At 42.4% G+C, this 13,504-nt stretch overlaps 1 protein-coding gene and 1 long non-coding RNA gene across 2 annotated transcripts in view; both read left to right on the forward strand.

The window, feature by feature from the left end:
- LOC103506037 overlaps positions 1-13,504 on the forward strand; it is a 66,155-nt gene that overhangs the window by 25,725 nt on the left and 26,926 nt on the right. The window contains exons 12-29 of the mRNA XM_026821199.1: positions 22-139; positions 177-296; positions 1,147-1,275; positions 1,791-2,039; positions 2,555-2,722; positions 3,038-3,136; positions 3,186-3,370; positions 4,045-4,288; positions 4,760-4,917; positions 5,486-5,755; positions 5,799-5,880; positions 6,416-6,658; positions 6,709-6,867; positions 7,269-7,436; positions 8,583-8,923; positions 9,701-9,997; positions 11,791-12,040; positions 12,233-12,459. Of these exons, the coding sequence (XP_026677000.1) occupies positions 22-139; positions 177-296; positions 1,147-1,275; positions 1,791-2,039; positions 2,555-2,722; positions 3,038-3,136; positions 3,186-3,370; positions 4,045-4,288; positions 4,760-4,917; positions 5,486-5,755; positions 5,799-5,880; positions 6,416-6,658; positions 6,709-6,867; positions 7,269-7,436; positions 8,583-8,923; positions 9,701-9,997; positions 11,791-12,040; positions 12,233-12,459 (3,507 nt within the window). The remainder of the gene's footprint in view (positions 1-21; positions 140-176; positions 297-1,146; positions 1,276-1,790; positions 2,040-2,554; positions 2,723-3,037; positions 3,137-3,185; positions 3,371-4,044; positions 4,289-4,759; positions 4,918-5,485; positions 5,756-5,798; positions 5,881-6,415; positions 6,659-6,708; positions 6,868-7,268; positions 7,437-8,582; positions 8,924-9,700; positions 9,998-11,790; positions 12,041-12,232; positions 12,460-13,504) is intronic.
- On the forward strand, positions 6,972-7,402 carry LOC113466089. Its single transcript, XR_003390600.1, has 2 exons — positions 6,972-7,076; positions 7,269-7,402. It is a non-coding gene; the product is annotated as an uncharacterized LOC113466089 (long non-coding RNA).

Genomic DNA, 13,504 nt, shown 5'->3' on the forward strand with positions numbered 1-13,504 from the left:
TATCTTATTTTATATAGAGAGGTAAGTGGGATTATCGCCCTCATTGGATCACCCAAGGTACTCATGTTGGACGAGCCCACTAGTGGGATGGACCCGGAGTCCCGGCGAGAAATGTGGGATCTCCTGCTCAGCATGCGGGGTAAGTGGGATTTGGACCTATCTTATTTTATATAGAGAGGTAAGTGGGATTATCGCCCTCATTGGATCGCTCAAGGTACTCATGTTGGATGAGCCCACTAGTGGGATGGACCCGAAGTCCCGGCGAGAAATGTGGGATCTCCTGCTCAGCATGAGAGGTAAGTGGGTTTTGGACTTTACGCACTTTACTGACCAACCTCAGTGGTGCAGTGGTGAACGCGTTGGACTTTGGATCTGGAGGTTGGTAATTCGAGTCCAAGGCAAGTCATAAAATATATCTAGGTGTAATAATTGGGGAACGATATTAGTGACAAGCATTTAAGTACCTATGTGTATAACACAAAAAAAAAATCTTTGGACTTTACTTTTTTAGAGATAAGAAGGAAGAAAAACGTTTTGACTGCAGAAATAAGAGGAAAAGGAAATAAAAGGATGTTAGGACTCTCCTCGACCCCACCAGAGGCCCTGGATTCAAATCCCGGTTAGGGCGGAAATTTTCCAACAACTTTTCTGTTCCCTGAGAGGCATGGATGTACTAAAAAAAAATTTCAGTAATTATTTAAGCCCCGGCAATGAAAAAGAAAGGTCCTTTTTTTGTGTTTAACCTAACCCTTTAACACTGGTCATTGCTCATTTGAGACAGCTCCTTTTTATAGCAATTTTCCATTGTGACTTCTGAACAAGTACCGCATTTTGTGTTCGACATTGTTGTGGTGGCGACTATATTCGTTCAATGAACTTTTTGTTTTGTCCAACAACTTTTCCGTTCCCTGAGAGGCATGGATGTACTAAAAAAAAATTCAAGTAATTATTTAAGCCCCGGCAATGAAAAATAAAGGTCTTTTTTTTGTGTTTAACCTAACCCTATAACACTGGTCACTGCTCATTTGAGACAGCTCCTTTTTGTAGCAATTTTCCATTGTGACTTCTGAACAAGTACCGCATTTTGTGTTCGACATTGTTGTGGTAACGACTATATTCGTTCAATGAACTTTTTGTTTTGTACAGGGGAGCGTACTATTATCATCACTACTCACTTCATGGAGGAGGCTGATGTGTTAGGAGACAGGATAGCTATTATGGATCACGGCAAGATCAAATGCTACGGAACCACCCTGTTCTTGAAGAAAATATACGGTGAATACCTTTTACTTATATTTTATTTATTTTTTATTTCATCTAACAATGCTTTTACAAGCTCAATAAACCTTGAGCTGAATCCTCGTCTAAAACTTTTGCAACCCGTCTTTTATGTACTTGTCATGCAGAATGTCCCGGGTTCGATTCCCACCATCGACAAATATTTGCACTCGTATTTTCGATTGTAAATATTTCCACGGGTTACATTCTGGTGTTCTCTTGTTGACCTGGCACCTAAATGGGAAGTATTGTGTCTGGGCCCTGGGCCCTCCTAAATACATCTCGCCAGCCCAGATAGCTAGAAGGCTAGCATGTCTGCCTTGTAAGGCCCAGGTCGTGGGTTCAATTCCTGCCCGAGGCGAACTTTATCCTAATATTCCAGTAGATCCCGAGATAAATCGATTTAAAAAATACCATATGAAATATATTCATATGGTATATGAAATATGAGTTTTTTTTTTTTTAAACTGGGAATTGAACTTGAATTTTTCGCATAGCGAAGTACTACTGAGCTTCAATTTTACAGGAACTACAACAAATGATGGGTCTTCCTTCCTGGATGATTTGGTATGGGTTCCTGTTCAATTCTCTCGTCACGGCATTACTATCTATGTTGGTAGTGATAGTTATGTTACTGACTGGTGTGGGCGGTATTCACTTGTTCAAATATTCGGATCCGAGTGTCCTGTTTGTTCTACTGTTACTGTATGTGACCAGCTGTATATTGTACTGCTTCCTGGTGTCGTCTATCTTCTTGAGAAGTAAGTACATGTACAGAGTCTATGACATTATAGCTCCATTATCTACTTTTCCATGTACAGAGTGTTTGAAAAGTCCTGGAACCCATTTTTTAACGCCCTAAGATGAGGAGCTGAAATTTGGAGTAGGTAAAACGATCTCTTGAAATACCATTTTTTGAAGTAATCTCCAAATTTCGGGCGGAGCCAGGGTCATTAAAATCTTAAATAGGAATCCCCTGATTGTGACACACACGATTAAACGGCATAAACAATTATTAAGTTTTTTTGGTACATGTTTGAGCTCGATTTGACAACGAGGGCCGGAGTTATGACCTATTCGATTTTTAATTTTTCCATGTTCTTCGTACCAAAAATGAGAAATTAATTTTGATCGGCGATTTGTGCTTCAAATAGGTCCCACCAGTGATTAATATTCACCCACCAATGATTAATATTCAGACCTGAAAATTAAATTTAGAAATATCCATTTTCATTCCCTAAGGCCCAATAACAGTTGCTTGTGTGTCTCATTGCAGCGACTCCATCTCTCATAGTGGGCATGGTACTCTGGTGTATCCTACTAATCATAGTCCCAATCCATGTGACTAGTAACACGAGGGACTCGATTCGACTCCTGGCCACATATTTCCCGGGCTACGCCATGATATGTGGGTTCAAACTGTTGGGAAACTTCGAAGCCAACGGTAAGCTCATTGCATTTTTCTTTCTTTCTAATCTCGTCTTTGCTAACTTTTTGTGTGCATAGAACAAACACCTAAATGGGAAGTATTGTGTCTGGGCCCTCCTAAATACATCTCGCCAGCCTAGATAGCTAGAAGGCTAGCATGTCTGCCTTGTAAGGCCCAGGTCGTGGGTTCAATTCCTGCCCGAGGCGAACTTTATCCTAATATTCCTGTCTTCGTCTCTTCAATTTCGGAACAATAAGGCCTCCGCAGGTACTGTTCCCTCTATCAAACCTCTTCAAAATTGATTTGAAGCAACCTTCTGTTTCCTCTCAGGTGCTGGCTATCAGCTCACGTTCCTCACGTCAGATGACATTCGAGTGTCGGCTATTCTGTCTTCGTCTCGTCAATTTCGGAACAATAAGGCCTCCATAGGTACTGTTCCCTCTATATTGATTTGAAGCAACCTTCTGTTTCCTCTCAGGTGCTGGCTATCAGCTCACGTTCCTCACGTCAGATGACATTCGAGTGTCGGCTATCACGGATCTGATTCAATCTCACGTCCCCGATGCTAGTCTACATAACACGCAGAGTTCTCAGATCACGTACACGCTGCCCACACAGGATACTAGCCCATTCCCTGAAATTTTCTTTCTCCAATTTTTTCCGGTTAGGCGCTTTAAACATATATGTTAAAACATGTTGTTCTCTCCAATTGAATGTTATGTTAAACATTGAAAGATTATACCTTACAGAAGAAAACTGTGAAAATTGAAAAAGTCGGAATGTTATCGTGGAGGCTACTGCTAGATTAAAGGTAATTTTCAGTCCTACTCTCGTCGTAAAATAAGCGCAAATGCCAGTCTAGTTAGCTTAGAGGGTAGCGTCTTGTCTTGTAAGCGCTAGGTCGCGTTTTCGATTAACGATTCCCGCCCGGGGCGGATTTTATCCTAAACACATAAGGTTCGTTCTCGGCTTCCCGGAACTGCTGTCTTTCTCCTATTCTGTCTTCCTTTTTTCTTCGCTTTCGGGACGACAAGACCTTAACAGTTACAGTTCCCTCTGTCTAAACTTTTCTTTCTTTCTTGCTTGTTTCTACCAGGCTTAAGGCGGATTTTATCCTAAACACATAAGGTTCGTTCTCGGCTTCTCGGAACGGCTGTCTTTCTCCTATCCTGTCTTTCTTCTCTCTTCGCTTTCGGGACGACAAGACCTTAACAGTTACAGTTCCCTCTGTCTAAACTTTTCTTTCTTTCTTGCTTGTTTCTACCAGGCTTGAGAGTTTCTACCAAACTTTCAAGCACTATTTTTAAATGTAAAATTTTCTAACCCTCTTCTCACAGAAATCCTACTGGATGACCACCAAGTCCAAATCTCACCAGACAGCCACCGACCATTCCAACTACACGGCCACCTTTGAACCCCCTCCTCCCAACGCAAAGGTCGGGATTCGAGTTCGGGACCTGGCGAAGAATTTCGGCAATTTCGTCGCCGTCGACAACATTTCGATCGACTTCTACGAGGGACAAATCACAGCCTTGCTCGGACACAACGGAGCGGGAAAAACCACCACCATGTCTATTCTGACAACATTTCGATCGACTTCTACGAGGGACAAATCACAGCCTTGCTCGGACACAACGGAGCGGGAAAAACCACCACCATGTCTATTCTTACCGGTAAGTAATAATACCGACCTTCTTTTTCGGCGCACAACGGCTAAGGCCATCCACTCACTATCAGGTAGACCTGACAGGTACGGCTGTCTACCTGATAGTGAGTGTCTGGCCCAAGTCTTTTACTGAGTTTTAACCACCACTTGAAGACAAGAATAGTCGATATTATTTGATTTTTCACACCGAATCGAATGTTGAGATGTTATGAGATCGATACTTCCCTCTGTCAACAATTATCAGTTCTGGATTCCCCCCTCCAAGTTCTGCAAATGTAATGGAAAGTTGTGTGATGTTCACACCAGATATATATTTTTTTTTTTTTACCTACTACAAAAGAACAAATTAAAATTGTCTTGTTAACTACAACTTCCCTCGTTACTTCCAGGTATGTTCCCGCCCTCGGCTGGCGAGGTAATGGTTCAGAACTACAACATATTCAAGCACATGGACCAGTTTCGCGACAGTCTCGGCCTTTGTCCGCAACATAACCTGCTCTTTCCCTATCTGAGTGTGATTCAGCATTTGATTTTCTTCGGCATGGTAAGTGAAATACTGTTACTTTCCTTATCCTATAGGAAGGAAAATAGGTAATGTGACTGACAAATTTTTCCAACTTTTCAGTGCCTACAAGCTGTATTTCGTTATCGGACCTAAATTATTTGATTCCATCAAAGAGATTCCTCTTTGGGTGTTATAGCGCGACCACACTTGCTGCCACGGCCGCTTATGTATTTTCAATTGTTAACCAGAAGAAGGGCCTCTGAGTGAAAGTTTGCTGTTTTATTATTATTATTATTAAAAAAGTCCAAGAATTAAAGAAACTGTCTCTCATGTTAGGGGGGGTGTTTTCATATATGGCCTCATGGGAGTCGGGGGTGAACAGGTGAACACCAGAATGTAACCCATTGAAATATCTTGCAATCGAAAGACGAGCGTAAATTTTTGTCGATGGTCGGGATCGAACCGGACCTTCTGGCAAGTAAGCACGTTACCACTGGGAATATTTGGTAAATATGTTCAACATGGATTTTATTTATTTATTTATTTCAAAGGCCCTTTTTCAGAGGATAGAGGGGGAAAAATTTGACCTTTATTTATTCCATTTCAGATCAAAGGTCTCACAAAAGAGGAATCCCGAAGGTCAGGCCTGGATCTGCTCACACTTCTCAACATGGTGGAGAAGAAAAATCAACCGGTAAGCGCGCTATCTGGCGGTATGAAGCGGAAACTACAGCTGGCCATCGCCCTCATTGGATCACCCAAGGTACTCATGTTGGACGAGCCCACTAGTGGGATGGACCCGGAGTCCCGGCGAGAAATGTGGGATCTCCTGCTCAGCATGCGGGGTAAGTGGGATTTGGACTTATCTTATTTTATATAGAGAGGTAAGTGGGATTATCGCCCTCATTGGATCACCCAAGGTACTCATGTTGGATGAGCCCACTAGTGGGATGGACCCGGAGTCCCGACGAGAAATGTGGGATCTCCTGCTCAGCATGAGAGGTAAGTGGGATTTGGACTTTACGCACTTTATTTACTGACCAACCTCAGTGGTGCACTGGTGAACGCGTTGGACTTTGGATCTGGAGGTTGGTAATTCGAGTCCAAGTCAAGTCATAAAATATATCTAGGTGTAATAATTGGGGAAATTATACTTAACACAATTAAAATTCCTCCTAGTAGATTTTAAAACTTGGAACTCACGTGGTTGGTAGTAATTTATTATTTACTACAAAGTAAAATAGTTCTGTTATTTACTATTTAGTCAAGATTTATGAATATTGGGACACCCGAGTTTTAATTATTTGAAAACCCTATGCAATCGTATGCTTTACCTAGAGAAGCCTTTGAACATGAAATCACCTAACTAATCACTCTAACACTTCTCTCTACTTTCTTCTGTACGTTTGTCTTCTGCGTTAGGACCACTATGCTTTATTCAACAAGTCGGTAAGATATATGTATTTGTCACCTGAAATGTATACTTTGAAAATAGGTAAAAGATAAACTCCTTGATCTTTCATATTCCAGGGCGCAGTATTCCTGTTCGCTCTAGGTCTGCTCACCTATTTTACCCGTATCAACATGGATCCCTCCGAGAACCCTCGCCTCACCTATACACCCACATTATATGAGGATGCCATCTACTATGTACAAAATAACGCCACACAGGCTGCTAACTCACTGGGAGCTAAAATAGCGAAGAGTTACAAGGCCGAGTTACCGGACACCGGGAGTGAACAGTACCTTGAGTATGGACCTGCGGATAATTTGACGCAAAGTGAGTTCATTTTTATTATTTTACAAGCTGTTGTACCTGTGCTTCACCAGCACACACCCATACACTACACACCAAACACACCCATCCCATACACACCACACAGGCTAACTCACGGGGAGCTAAAATAGCGAAGAGTTACAAGGCCGAGTTACCGGACACCGGGAGTGAACAGTACCTTGAGTATGGACCTGCGGATAATTTGACGCAAAGTGAGTTCATTTTTATTATTTTACAAGCTGTTGTACCTGTGCTTCACCACCACACACCCATACACAACACACCAAACACACCCATCCCATACACACCACACAGGCTAACTCACTGGGAGCTAATATAGCGAAGAGTTACAAGGCCGAGTTACCGGACACCGGGAGTGAACAGTACCTTGAGTATGGACCTGCGGATAATTTGACGCAAAGTGAGTTCATTTTTATTATTTTACAAGCTGTTGTACCTGTGCTTCACCACCACACACACATGCACAGACAAGGAGCAGGTGTACCGTACCAAAGTGTTGGCCAAAGCCAGCATCGGAGCAGCCAACAGGAGCACTCTCCTATTCAACAGCATCCCTCTGTATATTTTAACCCAACACATTGTATTTTTCCAGAGCTCCTACAATTGGGCACCGACAACGAGCAGGTGTATCGCACCAAAGTGTTGGCCGGGGCCAGCATCGGAGCGGACAAAAGGAGCACCCTCCTATTCAACAGCATCCCTCTACACTCGGCCCCAATATCCGTCAATCTGCATAGCACTGCTCTGCTCCGGGCTCTTAGTCGAGCACCCTCCTATTCAACAGCATCCCTCTACACTCGGCCCCAATATCCGTCAATCTGCATAGCACTGCTCTGCTCCGGGCTCTTAGTGGCAATCCGAATGCGGCCATCACCACAACCAACCACCCTATCAACTTCGATGCAGTGGTGAGTGAAGTGAACTTTGGAAATGAAATTTAGTTAGTTTTTTTCTAAATTGATCCAAAGGGCAAAGTAAATTTGGGCTCAATGGACACTAGTGAAACGCGTTTCCTATGTCAATGCAGCAATGCACAATAATATTTCCTAGTGTGCACTGCTCTGTGTTAACCTTATACGTGTACAGGTTTCGTGAAACGCGTTTCACCAGTGTACAACTGTACATTGCTCCTGAAGGCATGTGATGTGTTCCAATCCACTCGACCCCATAGAATTCAGAAAAAAAAATGCACCTTATGGGGGACTCAAAAGATTCATTAGTTTCTAATTTGCACTGAACCAATTCCGTTTACGTGATAAACGCGTCCAGATGAGTTTCATGAAGCGCAATGTACAATAATATTTCCTAGTGTGCACTGCTCTGTGTTAACCTTATACATACATGTACAGGTTTCGTGAAACGCGTTTCACCAGTGTACATTGCTCCTTAGGCCCTTGACTAATGGAGTGTGCCTGAAGGCATGTGATGTGTTCCAATCCACCCGACCCCATAGAATTCAGAAAAAACTGCACCTTATGGGGACTCAAAAGATTCATTAGTTTCTAATTTGCACTGAACCAATTCCGTTTACGTGATAAACGCGTCCAAATGTAAACCAACCTTAGGTTTTTTCCAAATTGATCCCAAGGGCAAAGTAAACTTGGGCTCAATGGACACTAGTGAAACGCGTTTCCTATGTCAATGCAGCAATGCACAATGAGTTTCATGAAGCGCAATGTACAATAATATTTCCTAGTGTGCACTGCTCTGTGTTAACCTTATACACGTACAGGTTTCGTTTCACCAGTGTACATTGCTCCTGAAGGCATGTGATGTGTTCCAATCCACTCGACCCCATAGAATTCAGAAAAAAATGCACCTTATGGGGGACTCAAAAGATTCATTAGTTTCTAATTTGCACTGAACCAATTCCGTTTACGTGATAAACGCGTCCATCACTCGGGAGGTAACGCCAATACATACCCGATGGGCGTTCTATTTCTCAACATGCTGGTGTCCATCTTTGTCACGGGTATACTCACCTGGTATGTGGACAACGTGCGACCTGGACCTTACGGACTCAAGAAGCCCTATCTCTTCTTTCTCAAGGTAGAGTATCAGCCCTATCTCTTGTTTCTCAAGGTAGAGTATAAGCCCTATCTCTTGTTTCTCAAGGTAGAGTATAAGCCCTATCTCTTGTTTCTCAAGGTAGAGTATAAGCCCTATCTCTTGTTTCTCAAGGTAGAGTATAAGCTTCATCTCTTGTTTCTCAAGGTAGAGTATAAGCCCTATCTCTTGTTTCTCAAGGTAGAGTATAAGCCCTATCTCTTGTTTCTCAAGGAAGAAGAGGGAATAAAGGGGTTAAAGAAGTTAAAATATTTGAAAAGTTTAGCTAAAAGGATGTTGAAATCAACCGAGTCAAAAGCCTTACTAAAGTTTGTCAATGAAAGTATAGTAATAGTCGAGTTTAAGGAGTTTGATGGAAGAAAAGGTACCAAAAAGGGTTAAGCCCGATCGTAAAAGAGGTCCTTACGTACACTCTGCCTACGCAAGATACGAGCCTATTCCCGGCCCTGTTTGCCGCTCTGGAGGAGAGAAAATCTGCCCTGGGTATCTCCTCGATAGGGATTGCCTGCACCACCATTGAGAAGGTTTCTTAAGTGAGTTTAGGGCTAAAAGCAGAGCGGAGAGCATAGCTCATAGAGTATCGAGCAGGTAGAGAAAAATGACGAAAGACGAAGCAACGAATTCAAACCGCATAGAACTGAGAGAAAAAAAAAAGCTCTATGCTCCATATTATCTGTTTTTAGCCTGGGGAGTTGGATTTTAGTTGAAGTGTTTCAATGGATTTTTTTTATTGTATATTTCTAAGCCATTTGTTGATTAGTTGTATTTTTCTTTCGGAATTTTCCTCTTCTGAAGCTCGCTTCTCCTCTTTTTCCTATGGTTTAGTACAGGCGCTATCAAAAGGGGAAAACGAGCTTCTGAAGAAGGGGAATTGGGAAAGGAAAATATTCTTACCTTGGTTTTCTCTGCGCAGAGTGGGTGATTTGGCGTCCAAACTTTTCCTATGGTTTAGTACAGGTGCTATCGAAAGGGAGAAACGAGCTTCTGAAGAAGGGGAATTGGGAAAGGAAAATATTCTTACCTTGGTTTTCTCTGCGCAGAGTGGGTGATTTGGCGTCCAAAGAGAAGATCGAAAGCGTGGATGCCAAGTCCAAACGAAGCACTTTGGAACATGTGCCCAACGGGGAATCGAACAAGGAACCTCTGCTTCACCAGAAGGTGCAGGGTATTCGACTGTTCAGGCAAAGGTTCTGGACGCTGGTGACCAAACGGTGCATCTATTTCCAACGTACTTGGATCACGGGTGTATTACATGTGAGTTTAATAAAATGAGTCATCAGTTCTTTGTGCTGAAGCTGAGAAACTTTTTTTCCATTTTTGTGACACATCATTACTATTGGCTGGGTCCAGAAAGTGAGTTTAAACTCCGTTTAAGTTTTAATCTCGGTTTAGCTTTAACGGGAGGCTCGGTTTAGCCTTGAAAATCAATTTACGACTGACTGCTCGATTCACTCATCAGAATTGAGGAGCTGGGTGCAAAAAGGGAAATGTGGATTTTTTGCCCTTTTTGCGTAAAACGGTTTAATAGAACGTGGCGCGCTCTATCTTCCAGCGTTTGAACTGCAGTGGTAACTTTTTTTTCGATGAGTTACAGCGTTTTTTGTAAACATACTTTTCAAGGATTCACCAAACGGTGCATCTATTTCCAACGTACTTGGATCACGGGTGTATTACATGTGAGTTTAATAAAAATAGTCATCAGTTATTTGTGGTGAAGCTGAGAACCTTTTTTTCCATTTTTGTGACACATCATTACTATTGGCTGGGTTCAGAAAGTGAGTTTAAACTCCCTTTAAGTTTTAATCTCGGTTTAGCTTTAACGGGAGGCTCGGTTTTAGCCTTGAAAATCTATTTACGACTGACTGCTCGATTCACTCATCAGAATTGAGGAGCTGGGTGCAAAAAGGGAAATATGGATTTTTTGCCCTTTTTGCATAAAACAGTTTTTTTTTTTAATAGAACGTGGCGCGCTCTATCTTCCAGCGTTTGAACTGCAGTGATAACTTTTTTTTTTCGATGAGTTACAGCGTTTTTTGTAAACATACTTTTCAAGGATCTTGATGAAAAATTGAAAACTTTAAAGTTAAATATCTCAGTTTGATGATTTTCATTTATTGCCGTTTTTGCACCCAGCTCCTCAATTATGAAGCACTTCCCGATGTCGTGGAAACTTGGAATTTGGCCTTGATGTAAAGGAAATCAAACTTTTTTGACTTGGCGGGGCGGAGCGCTACCGCGCTCCTTAATAACTTTGAAAATAGGTAAAAGATAAACTGCTTGATCTTAAGCACTTCCCGATGTTGTAGAAACTTGGAATTTGGCCTTGATGTAAAGGAAATAGGAAAATCCGGGTGAATGGATTCGTGTAAAGATACACTAGGTAGTGCTTGCTGGAACTTGGCCTAGCGCACTACCGTATTTATTTATCTGAGCACACTACTGTGCGCTCAGATAAATAATACTATAAATAGGGAAAGAACGTAGTATTAAACCAGGCATGTCAAACTCAAAATGTATAGAGGGCCATTTTTGATATTAGTTAAACATTGGCGGGCCGCAGGTATTCACCCCCCCCAGTAAAAAAATTCTTGTAAAAAAAAAAATCATGGGATTCATTTGTTTTTTAAAAAGAAAACTGTGTGTGGGAGTCTCCAAATCTTGTACGTCTGAACTAGATCCAGCGTGCTAGTGATTTTAATCCAAATTTTTAGTAAGTAGGTTAAGTAGATATTATTTTATTAGATAGATACGTTTACCAAGAAGTACTTTTATGAAAAATTGAAAACTTTAAAGTTAATTATCTCAGTTTGATGATTTTCATTTATTGCCCTTTTTGCACCCAGCTCCTCAATTATGAAGCACTTCCCGATGTTGTAGAAACTTGGAATTTGGCCTTGATGTAAAGGAAATAGGAAAATCCGGGTGAATGGATTCGTGTAAAGATACACTAGGTAGTGCTTGCTGGAACTTGGCCTAGCGCACTACCGTGCGCTCAGATAACTTTGAAAATAGGTAAAAGATAAACTCCTTGATCTTTCATATTCCAGGGCGCAGTATTCCTGTTCGCTCTAGGTCTGCTCACCTATTTTACCCGTATCAACATGGATCCCTCCGAGAACCCTCGCCTCACCTATACACCCACATTATATGAGGATGCCATCTACTATGTACAAAATAACGCTACACAGGCTGCTAACTCACTGGGAGCTAAAATAGCGAAGAGTTACAAGGCCGAGTTACCGGACACCGGGAGTGAACAGTACCTTGAGTATGGACCTGCGGATAATTTGACGCAAAGTGAGTTCATTTTTATTATTTTACAAGCTGTTGTACCTGTGCTTCACCACCACACACACATGCACAGACAAGGAGCAGGTGTACCGTACCAAAGTGTTGGCCAAAGCCAGCATCGGAGCAGCCAACAGGAGCACTCTCCTATTCAACAGCATCCCTCTGTATATTTTAACCCAACACATTGTATTTTTCCAGAGCTCCTACAATTGGGCACCGACAACGAGCAGGTGTATCGCACCAAAGTGTTGGCCGGGGCCAGCATCGGAGCGGACAAAACGAGCACCCTCCTATTCAACAGCATCCCTCTACACTCGGCCCCAATATCCGTCAATCTGCATAGCACTGCTCTGCTCCGGGCTCTTAGTGGCAATCCGAATGCGGCCATCACCACAACCAACCACCCTATCAACTTCGATGCAGTGGTGAGTGAAGTGAACTTTGGAAATGAAATTTAGTTTGGTTTTTTCCAAATTGATCCCAAGGGCAAAGTAAACTTGGGCTCAATGGACACTAGTGAAACGCGTTTCCTATGTCAATGCAGCAATGCACGATGAGTTTCATGAAGCGCAATGTACAATAATATTTCCTAGTGTGCACTGCTCTGTGTTAACCTTATACATACATGTACAGGTTTCGTGAAACGCGTTTCACCAGTGTACATTGCTCCTTAGGCCCTTGACTAATGGAGTGTGCCTGAAGGCATGTGATGTGTTCCAATCCACCCGACCCCATAGAATTCAGAAAAAACTGCACCTTATGGGGACTCAAAAGATTCATTAGTTTCTAATTTGCACTGAACCAATTCCGTTTACGTGATAAACGCGTCCAAATGTAAACCAACCTTAGTGGTGTAGTGGTTAGCACAGTGTACTCTGTATTTGCAGGTTGGTGGTTCGAGTCCAAGTCAAGTAATATAATTTAGCGTAGTGTATTAAGTGGGGAACGACATTTGTGACAAGCAATTGTCGTAATTATCTGGGGAATGGTGAAATGACAAGTCTGGCGGTATCCTTAGATCTAACGGCGGGAGGTGAAGAACGCACGGGGACTGTTAGCTCCTGGGTAATTTTCATGCTTTGATGCATTTCGTACTTTGCGTAATCGCCTGGTAATCAGGAGAACATGGGTTCGATTCCAGTCTAGGTATGGAATTGTATTCCTCCAGCAGTAAGCTACTGCTGTTATTGGAGTCCGATTCTCAAACAATGTTGTGGATAAAATTCCAAACCTTGACTGGAATTGAACCCACACCGCCTTGATTACCAGCCAAGCATGTTGTTGTTGTGGTAGCGGTGTAACTGTACCAAGGGGGGTTGATGGTCTCTAGCCAAGATTACTTGTCCCGCCCTGAACCAACGTCAACCATCATGAGGACCTGTGCTTTTCCTTTGAAGCATGATAAACCCTTTGTAACCTTCAGCTAGCTGGGCTGGTTAGAGTTTGGCTGCTCTGATCCTTATTTATAGT

The sequence above is a fragment of the Diaphorina citri genome, unplaced genomic scaffold (genome assembly GCF_000475195.1).
Source record: "Diaphorina citri unplaced genomic scaffold, Diaci psyllid genome assembly version 1.1 scaffold210, whole genome shotgun sequence".
NCBI lineage: Eukaryota > Metazoa > Arthropoda > Insecta > Hemiptera > Psyllidae > Diaphorina > Diaphorina citri.